The sequence below is a fragment of the Podarcis pityusensis genome, assembly GCF_964106645.2.
Source record: "Podarcis pityusensis genome assembly, chromosome: 3".
NCBI classification, from domain to species: domain Eukaryota; kingdom Metazoa; phylum Chordata; class Lepidosauria; order Squamata; family Lacertidae; genus Podarcis; species Podarcis pityusensis.
In genome coordinates, this window is record NC_138026.1 from 5,502,081 (window position 1) to 5,520,172 (window position 18,092).

At 42.8% G+C, this 18,092-nt stretch overlaps 2 protein-coding genes across 4 annotated transcripts in view; one reads left to right on the forward strand and one right to left on the reverse strand.

Annotated features, from left to right (window-relative positions):
• Nucleotides 1-258: 258 nt before the first annotated feature.
• On the reverse strand, nucleotides 259-16,887 carry LOC308473582 (N(4)-(Beta-N-acetylglucosaminyl)-L-asparaginase-like; the record flags this gene model as incomplete). Of its 2 annotated transcripts, XM_080999332.1 has the most annotated exons (10): nucleotides 259-1,509; nucleotides 1,751-1,855; nucleotides 3,306-3,373; nucleotides 6,295-6,310; nucleotides 8,184-8,272; nucleotides 8,754-8,792; nucleotides 11,851-11,896; nucleotides 13,216-13,372; nucleotides 13,601-13,739; nucleotides 16,755-16,887. In XM_080999332.1, the coding sequence occupies 10 exons, from the start codon at nucleotides 16,864-16,866 to the stop codon at nucleotides 1,417-1,419; spliced, it is 864 nt and encodes a 287-aa protein (XP_080855458.1). In that variant the 3' UTR covers nucleotides 259-1,416. The 2 variants fall into 2 exon arrangements, with proteins under 2 accessions (XP_080855458.1, XP_080855459.1); XM_080999333.1 differs by lacking the exon at nucleotides 13,601-13,739 and having other exon boundaries at nucleotides 13,216-13,349; nucleotides 16,755-16,866.
• A 112-nt stretch (nucleotides 16,888-16,999) lies between these two features.
• The window catches only part of ACTR2 (actin related protein 2), a 28,884-nt gene continuing 27,791 nt past the window's right edge, over nucleotides 17,000-18,092 (forward strand). For both annotated transcript variants that reach the window (XM_080999266.1, XM_080999264.1), the window contains exon 1: nucleotides 17,000-17,145. In XM_080999266.1, coding sequence (XP_080855392.1) covers nucleotides 17,098-17,145 — 48 coding nt within the window. In that variant the 5' untranslated portion in view covers nucleotides 17,000-17,097. The remainder of the gene's footprint in view (nucleotides 17,146-18,092) is intronic.

Genomic DNA, 18,092 nt, shown 5'->3' on the forward strand with positions numbered 1-18,092 from the left:
CAGATTTGCTACAGAATGTTATAAGTTTTGCCTACCACGGCAATTGACTGCCTCCAATGTGGCAGGACTATCAGTGCTAGTACCAAAGGTCGAAAATCTGCACTGATTTGCGCAACTTCTGTGAAATCAGCAGCACACAGAACTTTGTCACTGTGATGTACAGAAGGAACAGTTATCAGTAATAAAATATTGCATGTTTCTGCTCTATGCATCCCAGAGCGACTTTTATTTTTAAAAAAAGCCTGGACAAAGCATGTATAACTTAAAGCATGTATAGTTTTATTGAAAAGGCTTTCCCTTAATAAATACAGCGCTAGATTTCATTTACTCCCGAGAGTAAACCTGTGATGTCTGTATGTAATATGGAAATATGGCATTTTTGCAGTTTTTTTGCATTTTTAATTAATATTAGACACAAGACAGCATTATACATTTGCAAAAATACTCTCAGGGAAATACAGTATAAGCATATTATGAAAGGTTTCTTTTTTAAAAAAAGCAGAACTCCACCCCCCTTAATATCTCTATGGTCTTACCATCTTCTTCCATGAGTGGAGCTATTGTGGCTAGTTTCCAAATGCCACCTCATAACTGAAGCTGCTATTTGTCTTAGGAGAGAAGCTGTCACTGGTGTTAATGGCAGTTTTCTTCCTGGAATGAACAGCAGCTGAGGGTGGGTGTGATTTCGTAATGATCACAGCAGAGGGGAGAAAGAGTTAAAATCCTCCTCTCAGTTCAAGGTCTTTATTCTCTCTCACACACAGTGTCAATGGTGGGAGGCAGCAGCTGGGGAATCGCCAGGGGAACACAGCTCAGAGCCCAGATTGGTCGTGGGACAACAATGAGTGATCAGAGGGAGAAGAGGGGCAAACATGGGAGGAGGTGTCAGAAGCTGAAGAGTTAACAGGGTTTAGTGAGCAAGAAGAGGCTGTGGCAGAGAGCAGTCCAGAAGCAGGAGAGGCGGGGTGAGTGTGTCAAGAGGCAGAGTGGAGGCAGACTGCTGAAAAAGCCAGGGTGTCTCCCCCTCCTGCTGCAACCAGCTCCCCTCCGCCCTGGTCTCCCAGAACACCCTGAGCAGGCCTTGTTTTCTCTAATAAAGTGTTAACTTCATGTACTTTGTGTGAGTTATTGCTGGCTGGCTCCCTGGCGTACATGGTATAAAGATGATGAACAGTAACTTCACATTTTAATGTATCGTCCAGCTTGGCTGTAAGAAATCACAGTTTCTTGATTAGGTATAGGCTGAAGCTCTCATATACCCATAGTTCAGACCTTCTGAAGAAAAGTCTCAATTTAGATTCTCCTCCCCAATACTTTACACAAGAAAAGGAAACGTCACAAGATAAAGGTGGATGTGACTCTGAACCTGGGCGCAAGAGGTGCAGAATAATTTTTTCTTTGATCCTTTAAAAGTTGTTAGCATTGTTGCATCAATTGCTCTACAGAGTCCTTTCCCTGAGACCAGATGCAATATGGGAATGGCATTGACGAAGCAGCTCCAACTTCTCCCTAAACATTAGAAATCCACAAGGGGAAAAAAGATGAATAAATTAGGATTCATTAATATCCTATTCGATTTGCCTCAATTATTATTGTAGCAACTCCCATCCTACCATTTTGTCCCTGTTTAGTCATAATCTAGGCTAGCTTGCTACATTATCCCATATGTAGGATACACGATGAAAGGTAAATAGGTTATCATAGCCATGAGCAACCAAGAAAACGTGGGGAAACACTTGTCTTTGCGTACCTTCATATTCATTGCAATTATTCCAAGTTCAAACATATTTTCCTTTCCTGTTCGCTGGAGGATATCCTGGACAACAGTCTGGCATGCATCCATAGGAGACAAGCCCTGAAAGGTAAACAAAACCTAAAACAAGTTTCTTTCGCCACTCATTTCTATTCTGTGTATCTAAGGAAGTTTTAATTCCTGCCCTCTCAATGCTGCTTACATTGACCAACAGACCGAGATGTAAAAGCAGAGGCACATTGCTCTTCATTTTATCTGTTTATACATTAAATCACACAGTACACTGCAAGGCATAATTTGGACTGTTCAACAGAGGGCAACGTAAGGATTACAACTCTGCAGAAAATGCCACAAGGACATTCTGTGGCAATTTCAGTGATCAGGAGCATGTGCCAGGATTTATTTGTGCAAGAAGAATTCTTATATTGGAACTCAAATCCTTATCTCAGAATTGTGCTGCCGATCAATGGATTGCCACCACCTCTAACAAATCGGTGAAACGTATCTAGTCCCTCTAGACCAGTCCCTGGTTTGCAGGACTGGTCTCATAAGGGTCCGTAAGAAAGTGGTCTAGTGAACAGAACTTCCTAACAGAGCCTCGCTTTCTTGTATTAAGAGGGCTGGGTAAAAGTTTTAACAGGGCTGGCAAGCTTCTATGAACAGACAAGGGACAGAATGTTTTACATATAAAGTGCTAGAGTCTAGCCTGCACCCTCTTCAGCACTCTGTCCTCAACTTTAACTGGCTAACTTTGACTACAGTGGTACTTCAGGTTACATATGCTTCAGGTTACATACGCTTCAGGTTACAGACTCCATTAACCCAGAAATAGTGCTTCAGGTTAAGAACTTTGCTTCAGGATGAGAACAGAAATCAGGCTCCGGCGGCGCAGCGGCAGCAGGAGGTCCCATTAGCTAAAATGGTGCTTCAGGTTAAGAACAGTTTCAGGTTATGTACAGACCTCTGGAACGAATTAAGTACTTAACCTGAGGTATCACTGTACTGATGTTTTCAGCTTCTGCCTACCATTTGGCCTATCTTTCTGCTCTTTTCAATCACCTATGTCAGAGGTATGTTCCTTGAAAGGGACTGCTGCCACAAACAATTTCTTTAGAGAGTCTACACCACTCTCTTCTCTAGCAGGAGGCTTCAATCATTTCTAGTCAACACATTATGGTTGAAAACCACTTCCCTTGCCCTTACTAGCTAGTCTAGGGGTAGGCAAACTAAGGCCCGGGGGCCGGATCCGGCCATATCGCCTTCTAAATGCAGCCCGTGGACGGTCCGGAAATCAGCGTGTTTTTACATGAGTAGAATGTGTGCTTTTATTTAAAATGCACCTCTGGGTTATTTGTGGGGCATAGGAATTTGTTCATTCCCCCCCCCCCCATATAGTCCGGCCCACCACATGGTCTGACGAACTGTGGACCAGCCCACGGCTGAAAAAGTTTGCTGACCCCTGAGCTAGTCTCTCTTCCTCTCCTCTCTCCCAGTGATGCTCTTAATGATAGTGCTTCAAAGTAGGCATGCTTGAAACCCACTGATGACATACCTGTTTCATTAACAGGGCTGCATGAAAACATGGACAGAAACACATAATCTTGTCTCCATCACCAGTAGCTGATGGGTTAAAAAAAGATTTACTTGTGAATAAGTGTTCTGTGTTAACTTCTGCAAATAAGAAAACAGAATTGCAATGCATCTATATACAAATCACTCCTTTTCTATCATACATTGTTGGAGTAGGACAATGTTGTCTGGTTTCAGTGGATAATACCAACAGAGAAACACTTTGACTAGACTGTTCCCAAAGTATATTTTCTTGTACTCTCTGTATTGTCTTGGATTTAGTAGCTTGTATCACAATGGCAACAATCACCTCCAGTCAGAGAAATTTTACAAAACCTGTGATGTTTTGCACCCCATGCTTTTAGGAAATACAGACTGAGGCTGCAATCCAAGGCAAACAGGTAGAAGCAACAGTAACTATAATGAGGCTTACTTCTGAGTAAACAAGAATAGGATTGCACTGTAAGGCTGCAAACCTACACACACTATGGTAAATCCTGCTGAACGCAATAGTGCTTATACTGTAGCAGAGACATACAGGATTGCAGTGTAAAAGATTTATGTGACTGTGTGGTTGGTGAGTAATTTTGGCAGGCTAGCAACACTCAGCCACGAAACTCACAGGTCAGTCACTCACTCTCAGCCTAACTGACCTCACTTTTTATCCTTATTGTGAGGATAAAATGGGGAGGAGGACTCCTGTGTAAACCACCTTGAAGTCCTTGAGGAAAAGTGAGATATAAATGTAATAAATAACAAACAGATAACATTTACAATTATGGCTGGGATACTTTTTTTGCAATAAACGTTTGTACATGATCCTTATTCATCCCTCAAAACGCTTTAGGTGAATGTGTACTTTTAAGGACTAAAAAGCCAAACGGTTCTTAGCAGTTATCCAAGCAGCTTGGAAACAGGCGTGGCAGTTTTGCTAAGCCCTTGCTAGAGCAACAGAAAATGCTAGCATTAGCATAACAAGGTTAGTGCATGAGATTAGGCTAGGTGTTTTTTAAAAAAAATAAAAGGAAAGAGGCTACAGGGTATTCCTATTTTAATTAGCCAAGGTATGGAATTGTAACAACAGGCTATGTGCAGGGGAAACAATAAACCTACATCTTTCAGGTCTCTCTTTTTTTGGAGGGGAGGACTAATGTTTCCTGTGTTTATCAGCAGATATTGCTGCAATAATGATTTCTTCAACATTCCAGTTTCCCTTTGCCTGACTTCAAGGGCACGGCAAAGCTATAGGAAACTGCCTTGCACAGGCTACGAACGGGCAAATCTGTCCATTTTGGTTTCTCCATTTCTTATTTTTCTTATCTGAAATTCAGTTCTCAACATTTCCAAATCAGTTTGCAATGTTTTTTTTTTTTTAAAAAAAGTCCTCATACATGCATACTTGCAAACTAGTTTTCCCTAATATAATGCAATACACACACACACACACACACACACACACTATATGCACACTTTAGATGTATTTTATAATATAGGTAAAGGTAAAGGTACCCCTGACCGTTAGGTCCAGTCGCGGATGACTCTGGGGTTGTGGCACTTATTTCGCTCTATAGGCCGAGGGAGACGGCATTTTCCACAGACAGCTTCCGGGTCATGTGGCCAGCATGACTAAGCCACTTCTGGAGAACCAGAGCAGTGCACAGAAACGCCGTTTACCTTCCCGCTGGAGCGGTACCTATTTACCTACTTGCACTTTGACGTGCTTTCGAACTGCTAGGTTGGCAGGAGCAGGGACCGAGCAATGGGAGCTCATCCCATCGTGGGGATTTGAACCGCCAACCTTCTGATCGGCAAGTCCTAGGCTCTGTGGTTTAGACCACAGCGCCACCCGCATCCCCTATTTTATAATATATTATATACATTTTACACACCCTTTACCCTACTATATGCATTTTTGTAAACATTACTTGGCTAGAGAACTGCACCACAAAATTCAGAGAAGTACAAATTTTGAATGATTGCCGAGTTTCAATTCACATATTGTTTCCTAAAGTGCAAGTTACATAGAATAATCACGTTAATGCCCCAGCGGCCCATAATGTGGTGGCAAGAAAGATTAGGAAGACTATCAGGATAAAATTGTAGTAAACTGTAAGTGAGATTCAAAGGTATAAATGGGGAAATACTGTATGCTATGTGGAGACCCTTAAGTCATGCATGCACCTGTGTTCTATGATTCTGATGATTTTAGGCAGAGGTTCTGTTTTTATACATAGATTTATAGAGATTTATTTCTTTGGTAGTCTGTATGGTTTTGTCATGGCCTTTGGCTAGTACAATAAAGCTACACACACACCCTACATGCTAGGGAAAAGGTTGTGTGGCCATTCCCTCCTTTCATAGCCACCCCAATCATCCTTCAGAAAGTGAAAGTTTCGGAGGATGGTTGCGGTCATGTATTGTTTTGGAAAGTGTGGATTAGATAGGCTTGCCTTCAAATGCAAAGAAAACTGACTTTCTCCCCCATCCTCACCACAGATATATTCTTCCTTTTAAAACTGTGTTCATGGCCCAACTAGTCTCTGAATAGCCCTGTTAAGTAACATCACATACTCACTCTTCCTGATCTCATACCCTAGTAGCATTGCTTTGTTATTTCTGGCTAGTGTGCTCCTTTCAACAACTGCACCAACATGAGCTCAGCAAAACAGAATCTTGATCTGGGAAGCAGGAAGATGGCCTGAAGTGTTTAGAACCCTTTAAAATAGAAAGGGACTGATGCCCCAAACAATTTCTTTTCTGGCACGAGTACAAGAGGTAAATGTTTCCATAATGTGTGGATTCTTGGAAGGCCAATTAAACTACCAGCAGGAGAAACTCTAAAAGAACCTGGAGTAAAAATTAACATCAAGGATATTAACTGGTTCATGGGAGATTTCAGCTCTAGATATGCATGAATGTATTTAAACATAAACAGGTATGCAAATCTTTTAATTATCACTACTAATACATACCTACTGCAGCTCCTACCTAGAAAGAAAGAAAGAAATTACTTTGGAAGTAGCATGATCTGGATTAATTATTCTCAGAGCCATAAAGAAATTGACAGCACAATTCTAACTCCCTGATCAGCATGGCTGGGAAAGGTAAGAATTAGGTGGAGGTTTCTCTCTGCTGGCAGGCAGGCTCCGCTGCAACAGATGCCCCTGTTGCGCTAACTGAAAGTGTGGGTGGTTGAGAAGCTACTGTCAGCAGTGGCCAGTGTAAGGCACAGAAACAGGGGAGAGGGGAGAGCAGGGTAAAGCTACCTCTCTATCCTGTCCAGGCAAGGGCTCACTCTAAGCCCCTTGGTTAGTCCAGTCTGGAGCTGGTATAGCAAAATAATAAGAACAAAAAAATGTCCCCCTTCCACTCTGGTTGCTGTGAGTAGCAGGGCTTTGGATGCAATGGTGGCTCCATTGCTTCCCAACCACATTTAGGGTTGCTATTATTATTATTATTATTATTAATCACTCCGCTTGAAGATAGACCTTGACATTTCAAAAAGGACAAGAGGTTTCCCTGTTGCAAAATGTTGCCTTTTCCGCCATCTTAAAAGAAGGAACTTTATATAAATAAGATGGGGGGAAACGCATAATAGGTTGCAATTAACCAGCATATTCCTTCTGAGCACAATCATAGAATCACAGAATTTTAAATACTTTATTGTCACTTGCACAACTTGTATACCGTGAGGTTACACAAGCACCCCCCCCACTCAGCTCTCTTAGTCTTAATTCCCCTCGTTTACTGACGCACACCCACCAAACCCGAAAGTCAGTTGCCCTGTTGTTCTTTTCATAAATAAAATAAAAATAAAAAATAAAAATAAAAGCAAAAGAAGCCAATAACCCTTTCTTCCACAGACACATTTAAATGAATAGTAATATTAATCAGCCAAATGCCTGGTTGAAGAGAAACTTCTTTTTTTTTCCCCAAGTGAATTTTTATTGTTTTCCTTACATATTCTTTTCCAACAAATTGTAATAGTACCATACATTCCCTTTGACTCTGCCGAGTCGCGACCCCCCTCCCTCCCCACAACTGGTATATTTATCCTCTTTCCATCACGCACATCATTCTCATATTAGTACTATTATACATTGGAGGTATTATGTCAATCCTGCTAGTGTCTTGACCTCTTTACAATTCTTCTTTAAATATTCAATAAATTTACTCCAGTTATTTTGGTATCTTTGATCTCCCTGGTCCCAGATCCTCCCTGACAGTTTGGCAAGTTCTGCATATTCTGTCAACTTTGCCTGCCACTCCTGAATAGTTGGTATGTCTTGTACTTTCCATCTTTGGGCCAGAAGGGTCCTCGCGGCAGCTGTAGCATACATGAGAAGATTTTGATCTTCTATTTTAATTTCTGTTCCTATTAAGCCTAATAGACACGCTTACGGTCTTTTGGGGAAAGTATATCTAAATATTTTTTTGAGTTCATTATAAATTGATTCCCAAAATTTTTTTACCTCATCACAGGTCCACCACATATGGAAATAGTCCCCATCTGCCTTTTTACATTTCCAACATTTTCTTTCTTTTTTCCTATACATTTTAGCTAATTTTACTGGCGTCAAATGCCATCTATACATTTTTAGCAAGTTTTCCTTTAAAGTCATTAAAGGTTGAAGAGAAACTTCTGAATATTTGTGTTTCTATACACTTCTTAAATATAACAAAATCAATATTACTAACTGTTCCAGAGATACCTGTGTGATCACATAACTATTGCTGACAGTGGAGTGGGAAATACTGTTACTCCCAAGTTACTTTTTAGGAGTATTATGGTTGACTACTTGTTTCTAAATGCTGTATCTTACTGCCATTCCTATGCTCCATACAATTTATCTTGACATACCTCTTTATCAGCATACAGCCCACATCCCGGCATCGGAGAATCTCCCACTCTTCCTGGATATTTAAATGGTGCTCCAGAAGTAGAAACCCCTAAACATTTTTTTTTTCAAATCAGTAAAATATTGGTAGTTATTCTGATAGCAATAGAAAAATAGTTACATGAGATAGCAGAAATGATGGAGCTAACTGAATCATTATTTTTTATTCACCACAAACACACACCTCACTATCTTTCATGCGTTTGGTTTATATCCTCGGTGAAAAACTGTCAAATGACACAGCTTCTCCGCTAACAAATTCTGCTGTAGTCACTGACTGTGAATGTTACACAGTGCTAACAATTGTAATCAAGCTCTATTTTTTTAAGGGTTCGTAAGTCCCCTGTAAATACTAACACAGATGGATGTTTCTCATGACAGATTCTGCCTCCTTCTCCCCTCCAATAAAGCAAGTGTATTATTTCCCTTCCTGTAAATGATGAGAAGACCCACACAGCTAATTAGCAGCAGTTGTATAACATAAGGCAGGGATGAAACTCATTATTTTTTTTGTTTATGCTGCTCCCTCTTACCAGCTGTTATATTTCCAAAGGTATCCAAGGCAATCAAACCTAATGAAAAGACAAAAATAGAATAATAGAATTAACTTACCAAGCAACACTAGGAATATTGCTTCAAATAACAGTCTCTGTTAGCTATTGAAATTTTGTAATTTCCCCATTTTTAAAAATACAGGAATATTTATCTGAAATTTCCTAGACAACAGAGTGAAACCCAGATGACATCTTCATTTCATCCCAAGTCTGCTATACTGTCACCCTGCAACTTAGAAAGGACTCTAATAATATGGGTGAGTGCACTGTAGAATTCAATACAGTGGTACCTTGGGTTAAGAACTTAATTCGTTCCAGAGGTCTGTTCTTAACCTGAAACAGTTCTTAACCTGAGGCGCACTTTCGCTAATGGGGCCTCCTGCTACCGCTGCACTGCTAGCACACGATTTCTGTTCTTATCCTAGGGCAAATTTCTTAACCTGGAGCAACCACTTCCTGGTTAACGGAGTTTGTAACCCGAAGCGTCTTTAACCCGAGGTACCACTGTATTGTTAAAAAAACCAAGCATGCGGCTATGATATCTGGAATAAAGAGAGATCCAGATAAAAGAAGTATATATTGGATAAATTCTGTACTAGTACACTTGTTAACCAACCCTTCCACTTTGAGAGGGTAGCCGTGGGGAAAGTGGGGACAGAGAAGTCTACTTCTGATGCCCCTGTTACATGCATTAACCCAGAATCATGTTTAACTAGTCTCACTGTGATATGTGATCTTAAAATTATCTGAATATTTTGGATTACTTTGAGATTGTTTATATACATACATTCAGGCATATTGTACAGGTACTGAGTATCTGCCAGTGTAAACAATTAATTGTCATAATTTCTACTGAAACATCTTTTCAGACATCACTTTACACCTAGATGTCAAGCAACTGCATTTAGATTATCTTTCATTTTTTATATGCTGCCTAGCACACAATAACTATTTGAGAGACTAAACTTGGTGCTGTTTTAGAACCAGCAGAAATATCAAACCCAACACCAAATTTCCATGAGTCTTTGATGATTTTGGGAACATAACAATAGTTTGTGTTATAGAGCCATTATTATCTGCAGTATACCTGCTCTTTATTGTGCACTACTGCCTCTGGCCAAACTGGCCTTGCAAGTGTTTATAAGGCTTTAAGTTGCATTCTGGAAACAGCCAAAACAAGTCTCAAGAAATGTGGCGCTGCTGAAAAAAGAGAGTGTGGTAGTTTTGACGTGACTTTCACAGATGCCTATTGCACTGTCTTCATCCCAAGAAAAATGCTGCATTTCTTCCATCCTAAATATGCAGAACACTTTTGGAACAAAGTTATTGTTTTTAAATCTGAAGTATTTATCAATATACAGCTCTTGAGGTCTTTAAAAAGAAAAGTTCAACATCTCCCTAAGAGAAATTTTAATAGAATCTTCTGTTTCAATGGAAGACAGCAGCGACTAATGAATTGAGAAGGGTTCCCTGAAAGTTCAAAGTGGCTACAATAGGAAAACACAGCCTAAGATACTTCTCTTCTCCCACCCCTCCCATTCATTACATTAATAGTGATGACTCTTTCAATCCTAGATCAGGACTTGTGCCACGTCTTAACAATAAAGGGGAAATGGTAGCTGTTCCATAGAAATGTTTGTGCACTGCTAGCTTCACCACTTCTGTTGTGCATATCTAACATGGGAATGTGTATGTAAACAGTGAATTTTTTTAAGAAGGTGGAAGATTTACCCTTAAATTAATTTTAAAAACCCTGTGATTCTACCTACTGTACTTGGGAGTGACACTGGACTCATTTTCAAACAAACTTGCATAAGATTGGAAGGCAACTGCTTACAGTTGTTCTGTCAACTGGATATTTACAATGTCACTTTGAGGCTGAAATCATTTACTCACTTGCCTAGGAGTAAGACTCACTGAAATCAATGTGGCTTATTCTTTCCCCCCCTTTTTATGTGGCTTATTCTGAGTAGACATGTATAGGATTGCACTATAAGGCTTAGATCCTATCCTAAGCACCCTTAGAGCTCATGTATTTATGTTGTCTCTTGTAATGGAGATGGTAGGCACAATCACTAGAGCTGGGATAATTGCCAGGTGATTTTCAATTATTTCAAGGCAGAAATTAAATACCTTTTCCTAGCCACCATTTCCTTTAAATCCAACCTTAACAATTTTCTTATAGCTTTTATTAAGCCATAGCACCCTCTTGAGGCTGAACAAAGAACAGGATGTACAAACCTTTGCAGGATACTGAAAAGGGCAACATTTTCTGGAATGGAATGCCCAGTAATGCAATAGGCAGAAGAATTCCTAACCTAGATTTCTGTAGGCCCTCAAGTAAAAAGATCTAGCAACAAGTTCTATTTACTTCCTGTTGGTCCCCTGGCCACTGAAAGTGAAGTTATTAGGATGAATTAGAGAGCATGCTATACTCCATGATCTCAAGGCAGCTCCCTGAATTTTCCAGGCACCATGTCACTTATATTGAAGCTTTCTTGATATTCTATGCGTACTAAAAAGGGGCTACATTTAAACTAGAGATGTATGTCAGGCAGAAAAGAAACCATGCCCATACACACTGTCATCTGAGAAAGACAACATCTATTTGTTGCAGCCTTCTGCACATGTTCACGTCTTCATTGAGATAGATGTAGATGCTGCTGTCATGCATGACACACTACATGAAGACCTGCATGCTTGGCTGTAAGGAAATGGAATATGTATAGAATCATAGAATCATAGAGTTGGAAGAGACCACAAGGGCCATCGAGTCCAACCCCCTGCGAAGCAGGAAACACCATCAGAGCACTCCTGACATAAGGTTGTCAAGCCTCTGCTGGAATCAGCCCAGATTGTTTCCAAAACTTAGATTAATTCCTGTATTATTTCAGAAAGTCTGTAAAAGTTGCCAGTTAATACATAAGAATTAATTAACCACAGCATCTTATGTACCTGTAAATTCTTGGTAGCATAAACATACAACTAGAAAATGGCAAGTTAATGCCTCCACAATTACAAAAAGAAGACCCAGCATGTCCCATAAAAGTGTTATTTTAATAAAAATATTACTTACCCAGTGTATCATGTTTCTTCAAGCTCTTTCCCTTTTCTAAATATTCCTACAGAAAAGATAAGACTAGAATGAATTGTGCTATCAAATGCCACACATTTGTAATGACAGTTTCCCCCCCCCCCCCCAGTAGAAATCTGTGAAGTAAGCAGAATGTATCTTCTTATGTATAACTAACATCCAGAAGTTGTATCTGAAACATAGTTTCTTTCAAAGGATTAATCCTAAATTGTATGTGGGTTCAGTGGGAGAAATGGTTGGGCTCTTCTGATCATTCTGTCAGCGCAAGCATTGTCGGCTTGCTAGACCAGCGGCGTAGCGTGGGTTGTCAGCACCCGGGGCAAGGCAAGTAATTTGCGCCCCCTAACCCGGGGCAAGGCAAGTAATTTGCGCCCCCTAACCTGCCGCCGCTGCCAGCTTCTTCTTGCTGCTGCCTGGGCTGGTCTGGTCTGGTGTGGTTCTCTCCCGCGCTCAGCACTGCGCTGGGCGGCCGCTGCACTGTCCCTCCCCCAGATAGTCCCTCGCTCTCTCTCCGCACCACACGCCTGGCACCCACCCCCTCCACAGTGGGCGGCGACCCAGCGGCTCGGATCGGATTCGCACAGCCAGCACTGCAGTGAGAGAGAGAGAGTGAGCCAGGTAGGGGCAGAGAGCTGCGAGTGCGAGTGCGCCCCCCCCAGATGTTGCGCCCGGTGCGGCCGGCCCCCCCTGCACCCCCCACGCTACGCCACTGTGCTAGACAGAACAATATCCACTCTCCTCCTCCTATGTGCTGTTCCACAGGTTCTCCAAACCCCAGTGCCAATTTTGGGGGTGGGGGCACACAGGGGGGAAACACTGATGGGATTCATTAGTTGAATTCAACCCTCAATCTTGGGACTATTCTAAGGGCTGGCAACTCACAGCCCATAGCCACTGGCAGGGGTTTTCCAATACATTAAGAAGTAGCATAACTTCCCAGGTAGTCTCATGCCAGGTGAGATGAGGAAACGTTAACTTTAGAAAGGAGAAATAAGCAGAATTTCAATCTATTTTTCTCTCCTTTCCAAGCCACCCATAGCTGATCCTTCCTCAGCAGTCAGCATGAACGTATGCCATTGTCCATGCAGTTGGGAAGCACTTTGGCCAACAGAATATTAGTAGTCAGTTAATTTGAATTCTATTTCTGACTATCTGATGCGTGACATTTTGAAAATGTCACATCGGGTGCCTCCTTTGTTGTTTGAAATGACTTCAAAGAGACTTCTTGATGATTCATGAGAGTCAGGGGTGCTCAGAACATCTGTTAGGATATTTATTCAGAATGTGAATTATTCTACTACTGCATAAATAAACTCACATCACTATTGCTCCAAAGTAGAGTGTTACCTGATAAGCTTCTGTACTCTGCTCACTCATCATACTTCGGTTATCTTCCACAGTGAAGCCTTGGTCTTTTGCAAAAGCCACAGCACCATCCCCAACCAGAAAACTGTGTGGAGTTTCTTCCATGACCTTACGTGCTACAGCGAGAGGAGTTCCAATTCTTTATCAGCAGAAAGAATATAATTTGAGAAGGGGTTTGTTCCATATATACTTTTAAAGAACTGAGTTCTATGGTTAAATGCAGTGATAAAAATTATGAAGAGCTAAACCATTAGGCTCGAAGGAATAAAAAAAAAATCTGTGAAAAAGCATAATTAAAAAATAATAATCTCAGAGTTTTTGGTGCCGGGCTGGTGACCTCTGACGCATAGCAAGGCATAATACATACCCATGCAAGGCTGCCACAGCTCCAAAACGCCCAGGTTGTCCTTCCATTATTGCTGCATCACATTGGATTATGCCCTGTTTATTTGGGTAGCCTCCCCGTCCTACTACAAAACGTCCTGTTTTCTCATCGTTCTCAATATCTGAAAACATATTTTAAGAAAAAAAGTGTTTTAAAACCTTTTATTTCTATAGCTATATCCTTGAGCACATTCAAAGCACATTTTCTCCCTCAAAGAATTCTGGGTACAGTCCTGTTGTTAAGGGTTGCTGGGAATTGTAACTTTGTGAGTGGAAAACTACAGCATCCAGAATTCTTTAACAGGAAAATGTGCCTAAGATTTCATATTAGCATTTGAAAATTAGCATACAAAGGTATCCAGTGTGCGACAGTTAACCATTAATGTATGATTAACAGCATGTGCTTTAATAAGCTAGGTGTTTGTATTATTATTTTTGACCTCGTTGGAAAAAACTATTTTCCATGATGGACTGATATTAATGATAATACATAACTATTGGTTAAAGGGCAATTAGTCCTGAATTCATCTCAGTTACATACAGTGCTTTTTTCTGGGTCTGTACCATTCATACGAAAGGAAGCAATTGTCACAAGTACTGCATCCTTTCTATGTGGCAGTCATATTTGTGGTGCATAACCTTTACATATCTGCCATCTTTATTTTGATCAGCTAGGTGGACAATACTGACATCTTATGTCATTCATATGCCACTAGATATAGCATGAAACAGTAACCTTTATAAGTAAGGTAAAGGACGCCTGGATGGTTAAGTCCTGTCAAATTCTACTATGGGGTGTGGTGCTCATCTCCACTTTCAGGTCGAGGGAGCAGGTGTTTGTCCACAGACAGCTTTCTGGGTCATGTGGCCAGCAGGATTAAACCGCTTCTGGTGCAACAGAATATCATGACGAAAGCCAGAGCAAATGGAAATGCTGTTTACCCTTACCTAAGTTATATGTTAGCTACAGCCACAGTACTTTCACTGTTGGTATGCTGGCATATACATTTGGCTGGTTTTTTGTTGCAGAAACTGAGGGGGAGAGGGACAATAGCCAGTGGTTTTTTCCCTAGAAAATTACGTGCTGGTACCCACCATGAAATTGTTGTAGTAAGTGTCACACTTTTTAACAACAACAAAAGAGCTGCCGGTACTACATATCCTTGGAAAAAAGCACTGCCCATAGCGCACCATTGGGGTAGGCATCTCTCCTATTGCATTGTTTTTTAAATCATGGGGGGAAGTCTTAAAGCCTTTCAGATTGAAGCCTCAAGTCCCAAGCCTCGAGTCTCAAACGAAAGAATTGGATCCTTAATATTTTGTTGTACATATCCAAATTTCTCTCCATCCACGCTTTACACTTAGTCTTTGACAAGTGAGATATCTGCATATCTATATATCTCTATTTGGGCCTACCCTGCTATTCCGATAGCAAATTTTTAAAAGCTGGTTTTGATATTGTTGTAACCCGCAGCGCGTTGAAGGATGGCTAAGAAATCCAATAAATTATAGGATTGTAGTGTGGGAAGGGACCACAAGGGCCATCTAAGTCCAACCCCCTGGGTACCCAACCAGGGCCAGTGCAAGCAATCTTGCTGCCTGAGGCAAAGGGCAAGATGGCACCCTCCCTCAAGGTGCACACACACGAGGTCAGCCCACCCGCCTTTGAACCTTGCTCCAATACAGTGATACCTCTGGTTGCAAACGGGATCTGTTTCGGAGGCCCGTTCGCAATATGAAAAGAGCGCAACCCGTAGCGGCGCGTCTGCGCACACGCGGTTCGTGATTCGCCGCTTCTGCGCGTGGCATCATTTTGTGCTTCTGTGCATGTGCGAGCGGCGAAACCCGGAAGTAACATGAAGCGGATGTAACATGTGTTATGACTGTACTACAAAGGACAGCACCTTCCACTGGACCTGAGGGCAGCAGGCTGGTGTGCAAGGTGTGCAGGCCGAGGTCCTGCAGTGTTCCCAGCTCTGGACATTCCTTGAACCCCAGCATCTACAGCCTAAGGTCTTAGAGGACAGCACTGATATATAGTGGACGTAAGGGAAACTTGGTGGAACTGAGAGAACCAGGGCTTTTCCCTAGCCAAAACTCACCAGACAGAACTCAGTTATGGCACCTCTCCGGTGGGCACCATTGCCATTCTAAGAGAATGAGGGAGATGTTCATGGTGAGTTCTGGCAACTGTTTTTCTAGAAAAATGGCACTGGAGAGAACCAGTGTGACACTGTTATCTCTGGATATGAACCCAATAGGAAGGGCACAGAAGGACATACTGCAGGGGATGTTGCTTTGTATGCGAAAGAAGGCGCTGATTCAAGCAAGCTAGAAATCCCAGATAAGGGAGACTCCTCCAAAGAATTATTGTTGGTGCTAATACCTGACTCCAGAAGTAATCTACTACTGGGGGCACACTATTGACTTCCTGGAGAAAACTCTCAGGGAGATCTTTTGGTGGAGAATGGGATCGGGGAAGCATCCAAAAGATGTCACAGTACAGTGGTGCCCCGCAAGACAAATGCCTCGCAAGACGAAAAACTCGCTAGACGAAAGAGTTTTCCGTTTTTTGAGTCGTTCTGCAAGACGAATTTCCCTATGGGCTTGCTTCGCAAGACAAAACGTCTTGCGAGTTTGTTTCCTTTTTCTTAAAGCCGCTAAGCCGTTAATAGCCGCTAAGCCGCTAATAGCCGCTAAGCCGCTAATAGCCGTGCTTCGCAAGACGAAAAAACCGCAAGACGAAGAGGCTCGCGGAACGCATTAATTTCGTCTTGCGAGGCACCACTGTAAGTAAAAAAACTATGGATGCCCCCAAAAACTGTGCGCTAGAACAGTTGGTGAGGGAGCCCAACCAGGGTGACCCAGGATCTGGTGCAGGCTTCCTCAACCTTGGCCCTCCAGATGTTTCTGGCCCACAACTCCCATGATCCCTAGCTAGCAGGACCAGTGGTCAGGGATGCTGGGAACTGTAGTCCAAAACATCTGGAGGGCCGAAGGTTGGGGATGCCTGAGGCAGCTGCCTCACTCTGCCTCATGGGAGGGCTGGCCCGGAACGTCGCCCGTTGCTAGGCAGCGGAAGAAGGGCTTTTTGTCGTTGGTTTTTTGACTCCTTCACATTTATGATCCGTCTCTACCTGCCATGGCCTCCTGGAGGCAGTCGGTCGCTAAGCCCCCCTCGAGCAGCAGCTGCCTCATCCTCTCCACGGCCGGGCGCGAAAAGGCCCAGGTTCCCGCAGCGGCTGCCATGGCGACGCCCGAACGCGGGGCGGGGCTTCGAGGTCTTCGGGAGGCTGTGATTGGGCGGCCGGCGGCCTGTCAGTCACGGCGGGGTCGTCTTCCGCCTTGCCGCCTTCCCTTCCGGGGCTGCCTGTGAGGGAAGAGAGAGAGAGGCCTGGTTGGAGTCGCGGGGAGGAGGCGAAGCTACCCTTCACTTCAGCCGCTCGCTCTCGGGCCCCTTTCCCCACGGAAGAAGGAGCCATGGACACGCTGGGCCGGAAAGTGGTCGTCTGCGACAACGGCACCGGGGTGAGGAGGAGCCGCCTCGCTTCCTGGAGCGGCGGCCGCGACTGAGCTCCCCCCCCCCCCTTATACGAGGGCGGGAAGGACTGGCGGCTCTCGCGTCAACCGCCTTTCCCCACCTCACCTCAGTAGCCTGGAGGGGAAAGCCTAGTGGGTGTCTGGCCCGCCACACGGGGGAGCGGGGCCTGAGGCGGGGGGGGGTGCGGGGTCTGGGAGGTAAGGCGTTAGCCCACCCTGCCAAATAATTATACACAGGTAGGTAGCCGTGTTGGTCTGCCGTAGTCCAAACAAAATAAAATAAAAAAAAATATTTCCTTCCAGTAGCACCTTAGAGACCAACTAAGTTATTGGTATGAGCTTTCCTGGTGTTTAATTTTCATCCCTGATCTCGGCCCTGAATGGGAAGCCCGGACTTTGAAAGTCATCTAATCTCCCTTGCTGTATTATACTGTATTGTTTAATTAGTGTTTTTATGGAGCAGTTAAGTAATTTCGTTGTCCCCGAAGGGGGCAATGACAATAAAGATATTATTATTATTATTATTGGTATGAGCTTTGCATGCACACGAAAGTTCACACCCAATAACTATCTTAGTTGGTCTCTAAGGTGCTACTGGAAGGATTTTATTTTATTTTGTTTCAAATAATTATATACAGTGGTACCTCGGGTTACAGACGCTTCAGGTTACACACTCCGCTAACCCAGAAATAATGCTTCAGGTTAAGAACTTTGCTTCAGGATGAGAACAGAAATCGTGCTCTGGAGACGAGCCAGCAGCAGGAGGCCCCATTAGCTAAAGTGGTGCTTCAGGTTAAGAACAGTTTCAGGTTAAGAACGGACCTCCAGTACGAATTAAGTACTTAACCCGAGGTACCACTGTAGTTATATACTCTGTGGTTTTCCCCTGACAAGGACTCAAGGCGGCTTACAGATTAAAAAAGAAGAAGAACATC